General features: G+C 42.3%; 1 protein-coding gene across 13 annotated transcripts in view; it reads left to right on the forward strand.

The window, feature by feature from the left end:
- The first annotated feature begins 276 nt into the window (after window positions 1–276).
- LOC118358589 (ectoderm-neural cortex protein 1-like) overlaps window positions 277–19,455 on the forward strand; it is a 90,996-nt gene continuing 71,817 nt past the window's right edge. For 12 of the 13 annotated variants that reach the window (XM_052479388.1, XM_052479389.1, XM_052479377.1 and 9 more), the window contains exon 1: window positions 805–889. In XM_052479388.1, coding sequence (XP_052335348.1) covers window positions 844–889 — 46 coding nt within the window. In that variant the 5' untranslated portion in view covers window positions 805–843. Of the gene's footprint in view, window positions 428–804; window positions 890–19,455 lie in introns of those variants that run through there. The other variant, XM_052479379.1, reaches the window with a different exon arrangement.

Below are 19,455 nucleotides of genomic sequence, written 5' to 3' on the forward strand. Positions count from 1 at the left end.
TAACAATATATCAATTTACAAAATATTTCGTGGAATAGTTTATATGTTGTGACATTAACAGCCTATATAAATATTTTTATTTTAATATTTTCTAATTCAATAGGCTATTAGTCTGATAATTCATCAAACAGAAGATAAGTAAAATAAGTATTGTCTTTTGGGGTCATTTAAATGTTTTAAAATGTATTTTGACTGCAGGCAAAGTCGATTATGTAACGAGATTGTGCGTGCGCACTCATCTCCCGTTGGCCGCTTGGGCACGCAATTATGGGTAACTGCACCGGGCAATGTGAGGCGAGCATGCGCTAAAGCAAGCACAGACTTACGTAGGCCCAACACATAATAATACCATCACTGATGTTTACGTACGGAATTTAAATAAATAAAAGACTTATTCGCGGAGAAAACATACTTCAACAGAACGAACGTGAGTTATATTGTTATTTTACGGCTCTTTTACGCGCCGCACTCGTTTTGTATGGGTGAATAAATCGGTAGTTTTATTGTGCGTTTATTGAGCAAGTTTGATCAGCATCTCGGACGCACTGGTTGGATTAGGGATTGTTTGAACCCAGTCACTCCAGAAAGCTTTTTCAAAACAAACGGAACCCCCACTAGGTTTTATAAACAGCTGAATGTATCTTAGATCAAAGCTTTTTACTCAATTTGCAGAGAGAATATATGACCTCAATAGGTCGAGAACAAAATGTTCCAATCTCAGCACGTAGACTTTGTTAAATGTCCATCAGACCGTGATTTCATCCCTGATCCATGGGAAGATGTTGCACAATACGTTATGTAAGTGGTACGGAACGGAGGGCATTTAATAGAGTTCAGTTGTTAATGCTATGGAAAACGACGGTAATTTCGCAACCCAGGTCTAGCAAAGGTAAAATGCATGTCGCTCTCCCGCCAAGTCGGTTCCATGGGCTAAATGTAAATTCGTTAGATTGTTATGTTTAGATAAAGCCTATATTCTGCCAATGTATTGGTTTATTAATGGGGCAGTAGACCTATGTTTTCCTTGTGAATTCGTTTAAAGATCGAATGTATTCTCGTGCAAAATACAGTAAATACAACAAGCCTTTCAATTTGCACTACTTGTTTTCTGTGTGATCAGCTGGTTGACAGGTTCGAATGAAGTAGACCGACCACTTGCTTCACAATGATCTTTGCTTGGCTTTATTTGGATAATTATTTCATAACTTCTTTTTCGAGTTGTATGTATGTGTATGTGTGTGTGTGTGTGTGTGTGTTGGTGGCTCGTGGTTGCAATCCTTGGATTCTAGTACAGCATGGCTACAAGGCAGAGTAGAGTACACACCCACTCTTTTGTGTTCGCAAAAAATAATTATTTCTTCTCACTCTCTCTTTCTTGGTTTCCCCATTCTGTGTTGTTGAACTTTTTGTTCCAAACGTGAGGGATAGCCTAGTAATGCTGGTATATTAAGAAAGTTGTGAATAATCATTGCAAATGTTATGCCTTCATATCGTGAAAGAACAGGATTTCAATATTCCTGCGCGCCACCTATGCAAACGTGTGCGTGATAACTGCGTAGTCAGCATTTTATGCAGGTCTGTTTTTTTTTGCGTTGGAAACATTTAGTTACATTCTAGGAATACTCTTCGGTTTGTTTTTCATGTTGACTTGGTTACTTTTGGATTTAGCTCGACGGCAGTTCAAATGTGTAGCCTATTTTGAAGAAGCATTACATTTTTTATTGTGATTAAAACGGTTTAGGTCCCACAATGCACAATAAATGTGAAATGTTATGTGAAGTAGGGAAAAAAAGAGACAAGGAGGGCATTTCAAATGTTATCTGCATTTCAGTGTACTTGTTACATGTGAACTTGCATGTGCAATGCCCCACTCCACCCTGTTTGTACCCAATGCAATGGCAATGGCTAAAGGGGTAGTTCACTATTTTACAACATGATGTTAGATTTTTCCTACCATAAAAGTATTTTTTAAACAACCACTACAAATGTAGCTAATTTTAGCCACCGCTAGCTAAAACTCTATGGACGTGAAGGGGGGCAGGGGAATCACTTTAAAACAACTCCATATTTGGTTTGATGTTACGTAAAAGTGATATAGAGCCTGTTGCCCAACTATTAGGTACTTTAGTTATGTTGTCTTCATGATATCACTTTCTCTCCTAAATTTACTTAATATTTTATTTTGGTACTAGTGATGGGAAGTTCGGCTCTTTTTGCTGACTCTGATCTATTCCACTCATTCAGTCAAAAGAGTCAAATCGTTCATTTGAGTCAGTAATGCCCAGTGTGCAGGACCCCCAACTGACGGAAGGAGGATAGATCACTCTACTATTCACTAAAAACACCCTGTCCTGGGGGCGTGTAGGGAGGGAGGGAGAGAGGGGGCGAGAGAGGGAGAGAGAGGTGGAGTATTCACTGCTAACACCCTGTCCTGTAGAGAGAGAGAGAGAGAGAGAGAGAGAGAGAGAGAGAGAGAGAGAGAGAGAGAGAGAGAGAGAGAGAGAGAGAGAGAGAGAGAGAGAGAGAGAGAGAGAGAGAGAGAGAGAGAGAGAGAGAGAGAGAGAGAGAGAGAGAGAGAGAGAGAGAGAGAGAGAGAGAGAGAGAGAGAGAGAGAGAGAGAGAGAGAGAGAGAGAGAGAGAACAGTATTCACTACTAACACCCTGTCCTGGGGGTGTGTAGGGAGGGAGGAGTGGAGCACATCTGGGTTTCAATGGAATTACACACATTGGGCCTGATTCCGACCCGAGTTAAGCTTGCTTAAATGGAATTCCCTTTTTATGCTATTTTCTTTCTATGCATATTCTGACCTTGAGCTTAAGCATGAGCATAGTGTGTCATGTGGTTGTTGCTGAGGATCATTAGTAGCAGGTGATGATATAAGAAAAGACATGTAGGCCAATGAAATGGTTGTGGAGCAGAGCGCAGACCAAGCCATAACAGTTGGAACCCAACGCATGGTGCAATACTTAGCAGTGTCATCACACAGTTCAATGCTTAGCACAGGCAATAGATGAGGCTATAGTCTACTATTGTACACTATTCTCCCTATTATAATTCTATGTACACTAATATTCCAACATTACCATGGATTAAGGAATGGACATTTTCAGAATTAATCAAACCATAATTTTTTGTTGTTGTGTATAAAGGCTCTCCAAACCAGTTTTTTATGACTCATAAATACTTTCATAATCCTAAATAATCTACAAAATCAGAGTATTTTTTAAATCTACCAGTTGGTTCTGAAACAGAGACTAATATGTATATATTAAGATGGCTTTCATTCATTGGTCCATAATATTCTCAAGCTGTTCTCTCCATGTATTCTATTGAGTCTGTGGACAAAATTCTAATTAAAGGTACACCATATTTAAATGGACGGCTTAAGATAAATGTACTGAAAACCATATTGAATGAAAACTCCACAAGAAAATCTGTTAGGCCAGCAAGTGAGAACTTTTTAAGCGTTTGAATTTATTTACTCAGCATTTCCAAGGAACCACGCCTGCGAAGCCTGTTACGCACCTTCATAAGGTAAGTCTGAACACCAACTACTGAGAAGTGTGTCAGAAAGGCATAAAGTCTGAATCGGGCCCGCGCTTACTTTGGCTTTCTCTCACTTACAGACGTGTTGGTCTGCCTCGCCGTCATACTTTGGCTTTCTCTCACTTACAGACGTGTTGGTCTGCCTCGCCGTCATACTTTGGCTTTCTCTCACTTACAGACGTGTTGGTCTGCCTCGCCGTCATACTTTGGCTTTCTCTCACTTACAGACGTGTTGGTCTGCCTCGCCGTCATACTTTGGCTTTCTCTCACTTACAGACGTGTTGGTCTGCCTCGCCGTCATACTTTGGCTTTCTCTCACTTACAGACATGTTGGTCTGCCTCGCCGTCATACTTTGGCTTTCTCTCACTTACAGACATGTTGGTCTGCCTCGCCGTCATACTTTGGCTTTCTCTCACTTACAGACATGTTGGTCTGCCTCGCCGTCATACTTTGGCTTTCTCTCACTTACAGACATGTTGGTCTGCCTCGCCGTCATACTTTGGCTTTCTCTCACTTACAGACGTGTTGGTCTGCCTCGCCGTCATACTTTGGCTTTCTCTCACTTACAGACATGTTGGTCTGCCTCGCCGTCATACTTTGGCTTTCTCTCACTTACAGACATGTTGGTCTGCCTCGCCGTCATACTTTGGCTTTCTCTCACTTACAGACGTGTTGGTCTGCCTCGCCGTCATACTTTCTTTCTCTCACTTACAGACATGTTGGTCTGCCTCGCCGTCATACTTTCTTTCTCTCACTTACAGACATGTTGGTCTGCCTCGCCGTCATACTTTCTTTCTCTCACTTACAGACGTGTTGGTCTGCCTCGCCGTCATACTTTCTTTCTCTCACTTACAGACATGTTGGTCTGCCTCGCCGTCATACTTTCTTTCTCTCACTTACAGACATGTTGGTCTGCCTCGCCGTCATACTTTCTTTCTCTCTCAAACACACATCACAGACTTTATGCGTGGCTGTTAATGGCCTCTGACATTACAGGGTGTGCCAGCAGAAACAGTGATGACTGTGATAGACTGACAGACAGAAAAAAGGGAATTGAGACTGTCACCATTCAGTTCAAATGAAAACACACACACAGCTGGAGCTCTATACACTCGACTCTATATAACGACCAGTTTTATATAACAGCCCTGTTTTCTCCGTTCATAATATGTGATGTTACACGGATGTTTGTGAGGCAGTGACACAAAACATATTCTGTTTTCCTGGTTGTGGAGGAAGTAGCACAAACATATAGCTTCTAACTTGTTCTTGATAACCCAGACACAAGTAAGCATTTTGATGAGTCAAGTTGTGTACAAGTGGGTGCTGCACATTGGTGGTGGATGAGGTGAGTTTCCTCCTAACTAAAGACTTATTATTATTATTATTATAGCCTTCTGATGATATCGGAGGGGTGAACTACAAAGCTAGCTAGATCTACTCAGGTTTTACTAAAGCTAACTAGCGTTAGTTAGATCCACATTCCAGCTCTGATATCTGGTCAAAAAGAGTATGACATTGTTGCTGTCTGTAGCACTGAATGCAAGGGAAGCCAGTGAGCATTTGGCCTCCTATATATACTTTTAAAATAAAATAATAGCCAATTAGCATTGAGCTAAACAGAGAGAGCTCAGCTGTGAATGGTCCTGGCACACCAAAAAAAGTGTCAAGGGAAGTCAGTTTGGATTTGGCTTCAGACCAATCACATCAGAAGGCAAACGTCAATGACAGAAAACTTGAATTTTTGTATCTCATTGTGGCTTGTTAGCTAGGTAAAATCGTTCCAAAATTAGCCATGGATGGAGATAGGGATTTGGACTTGTGGTTATACTTAATTCTCTGTAATGGCCAATAATTATAACAGGGATTCTGATCCAATCATAAATTCATACATTGTACCCTGTGCCTGAGAGAATGGAAGTTCAAATCATATCAAACTTTATTTGTCACATGTGCCGACAGTGTAGTTCAATAACTATTTACCAAGTAAACTAAAGTAAAAAAATTATATAAAGTAACAACTAAAATAACAAAAAAAAGGCTATATACAGGGGGTACTCAGTCAGTGTGCGGGGGTAAAGGTTAGTCGTGGTAATTTATAGATTTAGGGGTGAAGTGACTATGCATAGATAATAAACAGCATAGCAGCAGCGTAAAAAACAAATGGAAGGAGGGGAGTGTGAATGTAAATAGTCCAGTGGCCATTTGATGAATTGTTTAGCAGTCTTATGGCTTGGGGGTAGATCAGCAGTCTTATGGCTTGGGGGTAGATCAGCAGTCTTATGGCTTGGGGGTAGATCAGCAGTCTTATGGCTTGGGGGTAGAAGATGTTAAGGAGCCTTTTGGTCCTAGACTTGGCGTTACAGTACCAATTGCCCTGCGGTAGCAGAGAAAACAGTCTATGACCTGGTGACTGGGGTCTTTGACAAGGGTTTGGGCTTTCCTCTGACACCGCCTAGTCACCAGTATATACAGTTGAAGTCGGAAGTTTACGTACACTTAGGTTGGAGTCATTAAAACTCGTTTTTCAACCACTCCACAAATGTCTTGTTAACAAACTATAGTTTTGGCAAGTCGGTTAGGACATCTACTTTGTGCATGACACAAGTAATTTTTCCAACAATTGTTTACAGACGGATCATTTCACGTATCATTCACTGTATCACAATTCCAGTGGGTCAGAGGTTTACATACACTAAGTGCCTTTAAACAGCTTGGAAAATTCCAGAAAATTATGTCATGGCTTTAGAAGCTTCTGAAAGGCTAATTGACATCATTTGAGTCAATTGGAGGTGTACCTGTGGATGTATTTCAAGGCCTACCTTCCAACTCAGTGCATCTTTGCTTGACATCATTGGAAAATCAAAAGAAATCAGCCAAGACTTCAGAAAAAAATTGTAGACCTCCACAAGTCTGTTATATCCTTGGGAGCAGTTTCCAAACGCCTGAAGGTACCACGTTCATCTGTACAAACAATAGTATGCAAGTATAAACACCATGGGATTACGCAGCCGTCATACCACTCAGGAAGGAGACGCATTCTGTCTCCTAGGGATTAATGTACTTTGGTGCAAAAAGTGTAAATCAATCCCAGAACAACAGCAAAGGACCTTGTGAAGATGCTGGAGGAAACGGGCACAAACGTTTTTATTTTTTTATTTCACCTTTATATAACCAGGTGGGCTAGATGAGAACAAGTTCTCATTTACAACTGCGACCTGGCCAAGATAAAGCATAGCAGTTTGACACATACAGCAACACAGAGTTACACATGGAATAAACAAAACATACAGTTAATAATACAGTAGAAGGTGAGGTAAGATAAGGGAGTTAAGGCAATAAATAGACCATGGTGGCGAAGTAAATTACAATATAGCAATTAAACACTGGAATGGTAGATGTGCAGAAGGTGAATGTGCAAGTAGAGAAGGAGCAAGATGAATAAATAACAGTATGGGGATGAGGTAGTTAGATGGGCTGTTTACAGATGGGCTATGTACAGGTGCAGTGATCTGTGAGATGTTCTGACAGCTGGTGCTTAAAAGTAGTGAGGGAGATATGAGTCTCCAGCTTCAGTGATTTTTGCAGTTCGTTCCAGTCATTGGCAGCAGAGAACTGGAAGGACAGGCGGCCAAAGGAGGAATTGGCTTTGGAGGTGACCAATGAGATATACCTGCTGGAGTGCTGTTGGAGGCTATTTTATAGATGACATCGCCAAAGTCGAGGATCGGTAGGATGGTCAGTTTTACGAGGGTATGTTTGGCAGCATGAGTGAAGGATGCTTTGTTGTGAAATAGTAAGCCGATTCTAGATTACATTTTGGATTGGAGATGCTTAATTTGAGTCTGGAAGGAGAGTTTACAGTCTTACCAGACACCTAGGTATTTGTAGTTGTCCATGTATTATATGTCAGAACAGTCCAGAGTAGTGATGCTGGACGGGCGGGCAGGTGCGGGCAGTGATTGGTTGAAGAGCATGCATTTAGTTCTACTTGCATTTAAGAGCAGTTGGAGGCCATGGAAGGAGAGTTGTATGGCATTGAAACTCTGGAGGTTGGTTAACACAGTGTCCAAAGAAGGGCCAGAAGTATACAGAATGGTGTCGTCCGCATAGAGGTGGATCAGAGAATCACCAGCAGCAAGAGCATCATCATTGATGTATACAGAGAAAAGAGTCGGCCCGAGAATTGAACCCTGTGGCACCCCCATAGAGACTGCCAGAGGTCCGGACAACAGGCCCTCCGATTTGACACACTGAACTCTATCAGATAAGTAGTTGGTGAACCAGGCGAGGCAATCATTTGAAAAACCAAGGCTGTTGAGTCTGCCAATAAGAATGTGGTGATTGACAGAGTCGAAAGCCTTAGCCAGGTCGATGAATACGGCGATGAATGCACAGTAATGTCTCTTTTTCAATGGCTGTTATGATATCATTTAGAACCTTGAGTGTGGCTGAGCTGCACCCATGACCAGCTCTGAAACCAGATAGCGGAGAAGGTACGGTGGGATTCTAAATGGTTGGTAATCTGTTTGTTAACTTGGCTTTCGAAGACCTTCGAAAGGCATTGTAGGATAGATATAGGTCTGTAGCAGTTTGGATATAGAGTGTCTCCCCCTTTGAAGAGGGTGATGACCACAGCGGCTTTCCAATCTTTGGGAATCTCAGACGATACGAAAGAGAGGTTGACCCACTCGTGCTATTACGTCGGCAGACGTATCAGCAGGGCTCCGTGTGGTAAACCAGGCCAATTGGCAAAATAGGTTTGGTGGCCAAAGAAATGGTCAGATGAGCCTCTTAAGCTAACAGTCCAATGTGATCTGGACAGCTAGCAGGCCACGGCTAACAGGCTAACAGATGGGCATTCAGGGGGACGATGAAATGGCGGAGCTAGTTTAGAAAACCCCTCGGGCAGATCACGTCGGTGGTCCAGTCATGATGGGTTGGGGCCGGTTGGCAAAATAGGTATTGTAGCCCAGGGAGTGACTGATGGACCTCTATTGGCTAGCTGGTGAGATTGGCTTAGCAGATTGGCCTGGCAAGGATAGCTCCAGGCTAATTGGTTCTTGCTTCGAGACAGGGACGTTAGCTAGGAGTGGGCACTCGGATAGCTAGCTGCGGTGATCCAGGTGAAGAAAAAGCTTGCGGTAGGAATCCGGAGATATGGAGAAAAATAAGTCAGATATGCTCTGGTTTGAGTCGCGCTGTGCAGACTGGCGAAAGTTTCCATGCTAGAGGTAGCTGATGACCCCACTAGCAGTGACTAGCTGACTACTAGCTAAGTATCTAAAAAAAAGTATCTATATCCACAGTAAAACAAGCCCTATATCGACATAACCTGAAAGGCCGCTCAGCAAGGAAGAAGCCACTGCTCCAAAACCGCCATAAAAAAGCCAGACTACAGTTTGCAACTGCACATGGGGACGAAGATCGTACTTTTTGGAGAAATATCCTCTGGTCTGATGAAACAAAAATAGAACTGTTTGGCCATAATGACCATCGTTATGTTTGGAGGAAAAATGGGGAGGCTTGCAAGCCGAAGAACACCATCCCAACCGTGAAGCACGGGGGTGGCAGCGTCATGTTTTGGGGGTACTTTGCTGCAGGAGAGATTGGTGCACTTCACAAAATAGATGGCATCATGAGGTGGAAAATTACTTGGATATATTGAAGCAACATCTCAAGACATCAGTCAGGAAGTTAACGCTTGGTCGCAAATGGGTCTTCCAAATGGACAATGACCTCAAGCATACTTCCAATGTTGTGGCAAAATGGCTTCAGGACAACAAAGTCAAGGTATTGGAGTGGCCATCACAAAGCCCTGACCTCAATCCTATAGAAAATCTGTGGGAAGAACTGAAAAAGTGTGTGCGAGCAAGGAGGCCTACAATCTTGGCTCAGTTATACCAGCTCTGTCAGGAGGAATGGGCCAAAATTCACCCAACTTATTGTGGGAAGCTTGTGGAAGGCTACCCGAAATGTTTGACCCAAGTTAAATAATTTAAAGGCAATGCTAGCAAATACTAATTGAGTGTATGCAAACTTCTGACCTACTGCGAATGTGATGAAAGAAATAGAAGCTGAAATAAATAATTCTCTGTACTATTATTCTGACATTTCACATTCTTAAAATTAAGTGGTAATCCTAACTGACCTAAGACAGGGATTTTTTTACTCTGATTAAATGTCAGGAATTGTGAAAAATGGAGTTTAAATGTATTTGGCTAACGTGTATGTAAACTTCCTACTTTAACTGTAGGTCCTGGATGTTAGGAAGTTTGACCCCAGTGATGTAATGGGCTGTACACACTACCCACCTGTAGCGCCTTACGGTCAGATTCCAAGCGCTTGCTCCAAGCACATACCAGGCGGTGATGCATCCAGTCGGAATGCTCTCAATGGTGCAGCTGTAGAACTTTTTTAGGATCTGGGGACCCATGTCACGGATCCCTCTAGAACTTTCATTGTGCACACCTGGCCCGTAGTCCCACTGATTTTATTTGTATATAGGTGTCCTTTGTTCACCATGGTCTTGTCGATTATTGGTACTATATCCGTTGGTGTGTGTTAGGACCTGTGCTGCGTGTTTTGGGCTTTCATGCCCTTGTGGATTGCGCTGATGATTACGGGTTTCGTCCCGTATGATAATCATTGTGCGCTTGTGTTATTTATTCGAGGTACTCCTCGCTCTTTTGTTTGGGGTTACTACTCTGTGTTTTGTTATGTGTTTGTTTGGGGTTACTACCCTGTGTTTTGTTATGTGTTTGTTTGGTCTTCGTCCCCGTGCCTTTACACGGCATGCCGTAATTTGGGCTGAATAAAAAAAAACTATTACACATTCCTGCACCTGTCTCCCGAATCATTTATAACAGTATGACAACCCATGACTAATCTTCTCTCTCTCTCCTGGGGGGTGAAAGGTGTTGTTGTGTCCTCTTCATGACTGTACTGGTGTGTTTGGACCATGATAGTTTGTTGGTGATGTGGACACCAAGGAACTTGAAACTCTCGATCCTCTCCATTACTGCCCCGTCAATGTTAACGTTCAGCCCACCTTTTCTTGTAGAACACAATCAACTCCTTTGTCTTGCTCACATTGAAGGAGAGGTTGTTGTCCTAGCACCACACTGCCAGGTCTCTGACCTCCACCCTATAGACTGTCTCATCTGTTGTGTTGTGTCGTCAGCAAACTTAATGATAGTGTTGGAGTCGTGCTTGGCCACGCAGTCGTGGGTGTACAGGGAGTATAGGAGGGGACTAAGCACACACCCCTGAGGGGCCCCCATGTTGAGGATCAGCGTGGCAGATGTGTTGTTGCCTACCCTTACCACCTGGGGCGGTCCGTCAGGAAGTCCAAGACCCAGTTGCAGAGGGAGGTGTTTAGTCCTTATCTTAGTGATGAGCTTTGAGGACACTATGTGAGAAAATAATTCTCACATAGGTGTTCCTTTTGTCACAGTGGGAAAGGGCAGTGTGGAGTGCAATAGCAATTGTGTTATCTGTGGATCTGTTTGGGTGGTATATTAATTGGAGTGGGTCTAGGGGTTCTGGGATAATGGTGTGACTAGCCTTTCAAAGCACTTCATGGCTGCAGATGTGAGTGCTACGGGTCGGTAGTCATTTAGGCAGGTCACTTTGGCGTTCTTGGCCACAGGGCCTATGGTGGTCTGATTCAAACATGTAGGTATTACAGACTTGGTCAGGGAGAGGTTGAAAATGTCAGGGAAGACACTTTCCAGTTGGTCAGAGCATGCTCGGTGTACACATCCTGATAATCCGTCTGGTCCTGTGGCTTTGTGAATGTTGACCTGTTTAAAGGTCTTACTCACATCGGCTACGGAGAGCGTGATCACACAGCCGTCTTGAACAGCTGATGCTCTCGTGCATGCTTCAGTGTTGCTTGCCTCGAAGCGAGCATAGAAGTAATTTAGTACATGTCCTGGTAATCCGTCTGGTCCTGTGAATGTTTACTTGTCATGCCTGCTCCCCCTCCCCCTCCCTGGCGCTTCAGGGCACCAGGCTACTCTTATCTACACGCACCTGTCACCATCATTATGCGCAGCAACGCTCATTGGACTCACATGGATTCCTTCCGTGGTTGATAACCCCCTGTATATCTGTCTGTTCCTCTGTGGTGTTCCCTGTGTCCCCATTAATTGTTGTTAAGTGTTCATGTCCAGACACTGTTCCTGTTCCGTTTCATGTCCATCAGCTATTAAACATTCACTCCCTGTACCTGCTTTTCGCCTCTTCTTACAGGCCTGTTTCATAGTGTAGGGCTAAGATGTGAGGAGGAATATATTGAGTGAGATTTGTCACGTGAATTTATTTGACTGTTGTAGTCAAACATACAGTATGAACTCATTGACAGACACCATGTGAAAGTGCACATTCTGTCAATAAAGAAGGGCAGAGATTGAGGAAACCCGTTGTGCAAGTACAGGAAACCGCTGCTGAACTTCATGTCTGAAGGGACTGAGGGGCGAGAGAGTGGAACAGGAACAGGGACTGAGGGGCGAGAGAGGCGTCTGCACTGGAACAGGGACTGAGGAGAGAGAGAGAGGAGTATTCACTGGAACAGGGACTGAGGAGAGAGAGAGGCGTCTGCACTGGAACAGGGACTGAGGAGAGAGGGTATTCACTGGAACAGGGACTGAGGAGAGAGAGCGGGCATATGCACTGGAACAGGGACTGAGGAGAGAGAGAGGGGTATGCACTGGAACAGGGACTGAGGAGAGAGAGAGGGGTATGCACTGGAACAGGGACTGAGGAGAGAGAGAGGCGTCTGCACTGGAACAGGGACTGAGGAGAGAGGGTATTCACTGGAACAGGGACTGAGGAGAGAGAGCGGGCATATGCACTGGAACAGGGACTGAAGAGAGAGAGAGAGGGGTATGCACTGCAACAGGGACTGAGGAGAGAGAGAGGGGTATGCACTGGAACAGGGACTGAGGAGAGAGTGAGGGGTATGCACTGGAACAGGGACTGAGGAGAGAGTGAGGGGTATGCACTGGAACGGACTGAGGAGAGAGAGAGAGGGGTATGCACTGGAACAGGGACTGAGGAGAGAGAGAGGGGTATGCACTGGAACAGGGACTGAGGAGAGAGAGAGGGGTATGCACTGGAACAGGGACTGAGGAGAGAGAGAGAGGGGTATGCACTGGAACAGGGACTGAGGAGAGAGAGAGAGGGGTATGCACTGCAACAGGGACTGAGGAGAGAGAGAGGGGTATGCACTGGAACAGGGACTGAGGAGAGAGAGAGAGAGGAGTATGCACTGGAACAGGGACTGAGGAGAGAGAGAGGGGTATGCACTGCAACAGGGACTGAGGAGAGAGAGGGGGGTATGCACTGGAACAGGGACTGAGGAGAGAGAGAGGGGTATGCACTGGAACAGGGACTGAGGAGAGAGAGAGGGGTATGCACTGGAACAGGGACTGAGGAGAGAGAGAGGGGTATGCACTGGAACAGGGACTGAGGAGAGAGAGAGGGGTATGCACTGGAACAGGGACTGAGGAGAGAGTGAGGGGGGTATGCACTGCAACAGGGACTGAGGAGAGAGTGAGGGGGGTATGCACTGCAACAGGGACTGGAACAAACCACATGGAAAGTGTTACTGTTTATATATGTGTAAATTGTGGTCCATTATTGTGTGTTTATATTTATTCAGGTGTCCATACATGTTTTTGTTTGTTGTTTATGTATGTTGTTTGTTGTTTATGTTTGTTGTTTATGTTTATGTTTGTTGTTAGGCTTTGTTGTTTGTTGTTTTCTGTTCGTTTGTGTTTGTTGTTTATGTTTGTTGTTTGTTTGTTTGTTGTTTATGTTTTGAATCTATACATGCATTGAGTGTTTTTATATGGCCTTGTGTGTGCATGTTTATTTGCATATGTTCACTGGTGCATATGTGTGTGTGCACAATAGTGTGTGTGTGTGTGCATGCATATAGAGTGTGTTTATTTCTTCATGTGTCTTCCTGTGTGTATCACAGGAGGTTGGTGGCACCTTAATTGGGGAGGATGCGGTCGTGGTAACGACTGGTGCGGAATCAGTGGAATGTAACAAATACAACACATGGTTTCCATGGTTTCCAGGTGTTTGATGCCATTCCATTTGCTACGTTCCATTATTATGAGCCGTTCTCTCCCGTTGTGTATGTAGATATCTGTGCACCAGGGGTTCCGCTGCTGTCGTGTAGCTGTGGTGCTGCGTTGAGGAGCAGGTTGAAGATGGTAGAACAGTCCTCTGCAAACAAAACGAGTGATGACTACAACAATCTGACAACCCCACAGTAGAACAGTTTATTTAATTACCTAGTTGGCTCATTGTTGTGTGTTTTATTCAAGATAAATATTTATCTCAAGATAAATATTTATCTTGAGGCGCATGCAAGTTAGGAGTGCCACAGGAAGAAAAACATGCATTCTGACAAGCAGTCAATGCACAACAATTCTTGCAATCGTGGGCAAAATAGTAGTTTTTATGGTCTTTGTTAAAAGAGGGGGATCCCAGCTTTCCATTCCTACTTTATTTATTTCTCAACAATTAAATATGTGTGAACTGCACCATTTTAAACCCAGAGTTTATAGCAGCGGCATAGTTAAGCACGTTACCACTCCACAATTCACCCTGAGTGCACAGGGGAGATGTAGAGGTCCTGGGCTGGTGTGGTTACACATTGTCTGCGGTTGTGAGGCCGGTTGGACATACTGCCAAATTCTCTAAAACTACATTGGAGGTGGCTTATGGTTGAGAAATGAACATTTCATTATCTGGGAAAAGCTCTGGTGGACATTCCTGCGGTCAGCATTCCAATAGCACACTCCCTGAAATCTTGAGACCTCTGTGGCTTTGTGACAAAACTGCACATTTTAGAGTGGCCTTTTATTGTCCCCAGCACAAGGTGACCCTGCGTAATGCTCATGCTGTTTAATCAGGTGGATGGATTATCTTGGCAAAGGAGAAATGCTCACTAACAGGGATTTAAGCATGTGTGTCGGCACAAAATTTGATTGAAAGAAGCTTTATGTGCATATAGAACATTTCTGGGTTCTTTTATTTCAGCTCATGAAACATGGAACCAACACTTTACATGTTGCGTTTATATTTTTATAGATAAATGCCTGCTTTGTTGACCATCTCAGTATATTGTTGATTTAATTGTACTGAAGGTCACAAACGGAGATGCTAACCAGTTATTGTTCATTGTTACTTCGGGTTCAGTGTGTACTACATTTTGCATCATAGTTTAGTTGACTTGTCTTAGACAGTCTACAGGTAGATTTAAACATAGGCTGGTCTTATGTCATAACAGGATAATCAACTTGCAGAACTTGTGTTTCCTGTTGGAGAAATGCTAGCTAGAACGTAGTGTTCTTTCTGGTTCTCAACAAGTGTTGAGGAAGCAAAAACAGATTGAGAAGAACCCGTTATCCAACTGGCTTTATAACATCTTCAGTTAATTACATCTTCAAGAAGTCACTGTCTCTTGGCCGTGAGGTTTGGAACTCTGACAGTAGATTCATTCTGCTGTTATAACTGAAAACAGATTTATTGTTCTCTCTCTCTCTCTCTCTCTCAGCATGTGGTGGCCTGTTGTTATTCCCTTGGCAGTTCTTCTCTCGGAGCAGTTTGGAACATTAGCATAGTGTTAACATTAGCTTATTGTTAATATTAGCATAGTGCTCCTCATCAGGGCGTGATTACCTCTTCAAAGATCATCTTAAATAAGACATCTCAGTCTTATCCCACTGCATGCATTTTTTAAACTTATTTTCCTAATAGCACTGACTTTGCTGATAACGTCTTTATTGAGGAAAAATGTACTGACTACAACTGTGATATGTGGTTGTCTCAACTAGCTAGCTTAAGATGAATGAACTAACTGTAAGTCGCTCTGGATGAGAGAATCTGCTAAATGACAAAACTGTTTTAAAAAATGGTAATGTAAAGTGATTTGAGATGTTAGCCTAGAATGTTAGTTTCGGGGGCAGTTTGGTGTGCCTCGAAGTCAGACAAACGTGTTCAGTTTGTTTGTAGTATTAGTATGGTAATGGTTAATAGATGCATATGACCGGTTACATTTTTGCTAATTATTATGTTTGTATGACTGACATGTTTTGTGTGCCATGACATTGGAGCGTGTGTGTGACTGTGTGTGACTGTGTGTGACTGTGTGTGACTGTGTGTGTATATGTGTGACTGTGTGTTTTTAGTCCACAGAGTAATTCCACCTCAAAAAGCACCAGAAAGAGGACTTCCCACCATCTCAGATTGTTCTGAAACTATTTATATAGTTAGAAACAGAGGATTAACATTCCTGAAACATTATTTTGTTGAAAGATAATTTGAACACTGAGAAATTAAGCTAATTTATTGCACCCAATTTGGCCATTTCAATTTATAGGATTCATATAATATTAAATAAATAGTGTACCCAATATCTGATTTGGACCAAACCTCTTCTAAACAGTGATTAAGGTATCTAAATGAATGGTCAAAAGCCATCCAAGGACCCCAACATCCAGTATACATCATCAGTGATTTATGTTTGACAAGTAGTATGAAGCTGCGGCTTGGAGTATTGTTTATTCATACTATGTAATGTATTCTTAGTGAATTTGATTATGTTTTTTTGTCTCTGTTCAGATAAATTTGCCAAATTAGCATTTTCCCCTATGAATGAATGTTAAAGTACCAGGTTTTGCCCACTAGATTTTACTGTTTCTGCTACTGCCATACCCTTTTATCAATTTTGCTGGTCTCTTGCATTTATTCAATGGATCACAACATGTACAACTTTGGGTAGAATACCAATAGCTTTTGCTTTTAATCCAAATAAATTGTGTGGTTATCCTCAAGTCAAGCCAGTCCTCCATGAAAGCAATTGAGTTCTTCCTTCTCTTAGCAGCTAATGCTTCAACCCAACTCACCTTGAAGAGTCCAACAAATGGCAGCTCTCTGAGAGGGCTATGCCTATGGTGAAATTCTCATATGAAGACTTTTCCTACAACCCCAAACAAATCTATTGAGAAATGGACTAGTGACTGTTGCATGGCGGGTTTCTGTTTGTCAATAAAAGTATTAAAACACCTCTTTATATGTCCTGCTTAATGTAATTTACCATCAAACCCATACCATTACCATTGTAAAACACTATACAGTATGTGCTTTGGACTTTTACCATTGAAGACCTTTAGAGACCATAACATTGAAGCCATTATATCTGCTGTAGCCTAATGATTTGCTTGTTCACCAGGGATGGTCTAATCCACACCTTTTTTTTAAAGGGAATAAATCCCAAACACAGGGGCCATTTCCTGGACCTAGATTAAACCTAAGAGAAGGACAAACTGCTTTGGCTTTTTGGAGGACTGGCTTGAATTGAGGATGACATTATTATTATTATTTTCAACATGAGCTAATTGATTGTTTTTTTACCCAAAGTTGTAAAGCAAATATTGTGCTCACGAGACAAGCAACATTGATAAAAGGGTGTGGCAGTAGCAAAAACAGCAGCATCTAGTGGGCAAAACCTAGTACTTTAAGGCCAGGCAACACACACTCATAGGGCAATTTTTCCCCTTAATCAAATAATAATCACATTTTACCAGTTGAATGTAGACCAAAATATAATACTTTTTTGGGTTAAACATGTTATGAAATATTTTATTACAACATGCAAATGAGGCAATAGCTCATTAAATATGCACATATTTGCATATCGCACAAATACATTTTTTCTGGACACTGGATGAAGTCCAGCATTTTGTCCAGAGCAGATTGTGGATAAATACTTTTTCAAATCTTTCTATCTGTAAAATAATAAATATTTTTTCCCCCAAATAAAATGTTATCTACAGGGCCTTCAGAAAGCATTCAGAACCTTGAATTTTTCCACATTTTGTTGTGTTACAGCCTCAATTTAAAATGGATGAAATAGAGATTATTTGTCACTGGCCTACACACAATACCCCATCGTGACATCACAATACCCCATCGTGACATCACAATACCCCATCGTGACATCACAATACCCCATCGTGACATCACAATACCCCATCGTGACATCACAATACCCCATCGTGACATCACAATACCCCATCGTGACATCACAATACCCCATCGTGACATCACAATTCCCCATCGTGACATCACAATACCCCATCGTGACATCACAATACCCCATCGTGACATCACAATACCCCATCGTGACTTCACAATACCCCAACGTGACATCACAATACCCCATCGTGACTTCACAATACCCCAACGTGGCATCACAATACCCCATCGTGACTTCACAATACCCCATCGTGACTTCACAATACCCCATCGTGACATCACAATACCCCATCGTGACTTCACAATACCCCATCGTGACTTCACAATACCCCATCGTGACATCACAATACCCCATCGTGACAACCACAATCCCCCTTCGTGACTTCACAATACCCCAACGTGGCATCACAATACCCCATCGTGACAACCACAATCCCCCTTCGTGACTTCACAATACCCCAACGTGGCATCACAATACCCCATCGTGACAACCACAATCCCCCTTCGTGACTTCACAATACCCCAACGTGACTTCACAATACCCCAATGTGGCATCACAATACCCCATCGTGACATCACAATACCCCATCGTGACAACCACAATCCCCCTTCGTGACTTCACAATACCCCAACGTGACTTCACAATACCCCAATGTGGCATCACAATACCCCATCGTGACTTCACAATACCCCATCGTGACTTCACAATACCCCATCGTGACAACCACAATCCCCCTTCGTGACTTCACAATACCCCAACGTGACTTCACAATACCCCAATGTGGCATCACAATACCCCATCGTGACATCACAATACCCGATCGTGGCATCACAATCCCCCTTCGTGACTTCACAATACCCCATCGTGGCATCACAATACCCCATCGTGACATCACAATACCCCATCGTGACATCACAATACCCCGTAATGTCAAAGTGGATTTATGTTTTTACTAACTAATTAAAAATGGAAAGCTGAAATGTCTTGAGTCAATAAGTATTCAACAACTTTGTTACGGCCTAAATAAATTCAGAAGTAAAAATGTGCTTAACACTTAATAAGTTGCATGGACTCACTTTGTGTGCAATAATATTGTTTAATATAATTTCTGAATGACTACATCTTCTCTGTATCCCACACGTACAATTATCTGCAAGGTCAGATAACCAGTTATTAAATGCAAGGGTTTTACATAATCTTTCCAACCTACACTGTGAATGTTTAAATTAGGTATTCAATATAGACAAGAAAAATACAATTATTTGTGAGTTATTAGTTTAAAACACACTGTGTTTGTCTATTGTTGTGACTAAGATGAAGATCAAAATGTATGACTAATTTATGCAGAAATTACAAAGGGTTCACATACTTTTATTTGCCATTATGTAAATGTACTGTATGTAAATTAGATATCTAGACCCAATCTCTTCAAAGATAGTTACTAAACATATAAACATAGTCCAGTTTTAACATTCTCTATGAAATGTTCTTCTAAATTATGTGTAATTTAATGTTATGAGCTTTGAAATTATTGCTGTATTTTAAAGTGGTTAAAATTCATGAAAATGTTGATGACAGTAGTATGACAAACTAAAGAAAATATACATTTTCATAAAGTTTTTTAAATGTATTTGTTAAAATTCTAATCGGTGAAAAATGTAATTTCAGTTTTGCCTGGCCTTAAGACTAATTTATGGGGGAAATGTGAGCTACATCAATGGCTAATTTCTCTGATCAGGAGGGGAAAACCTCACGTAATTCACTGAGAATTACATGACATAGTATGAATAAACAATGTTCAAGTAAAACATTACAAAACCTGGCCAGATCAGTTAAAGTCATCAG

The sequence above is a fragment of the Oncorhynchus keta genome, chromosome 25 (genome assembly GCF_023373465.1).
Source record: "Oncorhynchus keta strain PuntledgeMale-10-30-2019 chromosome 25, Oket_V2, whole genome shotgun sequence".
NCBI classification, from domain to species: domain Eukaryota; kingdom Metazoa; phylum Chordata; class Actinopteri; order Salmoniformes; family Salmonidae; genus Oncorhynchus; species Oncorhynchus keta.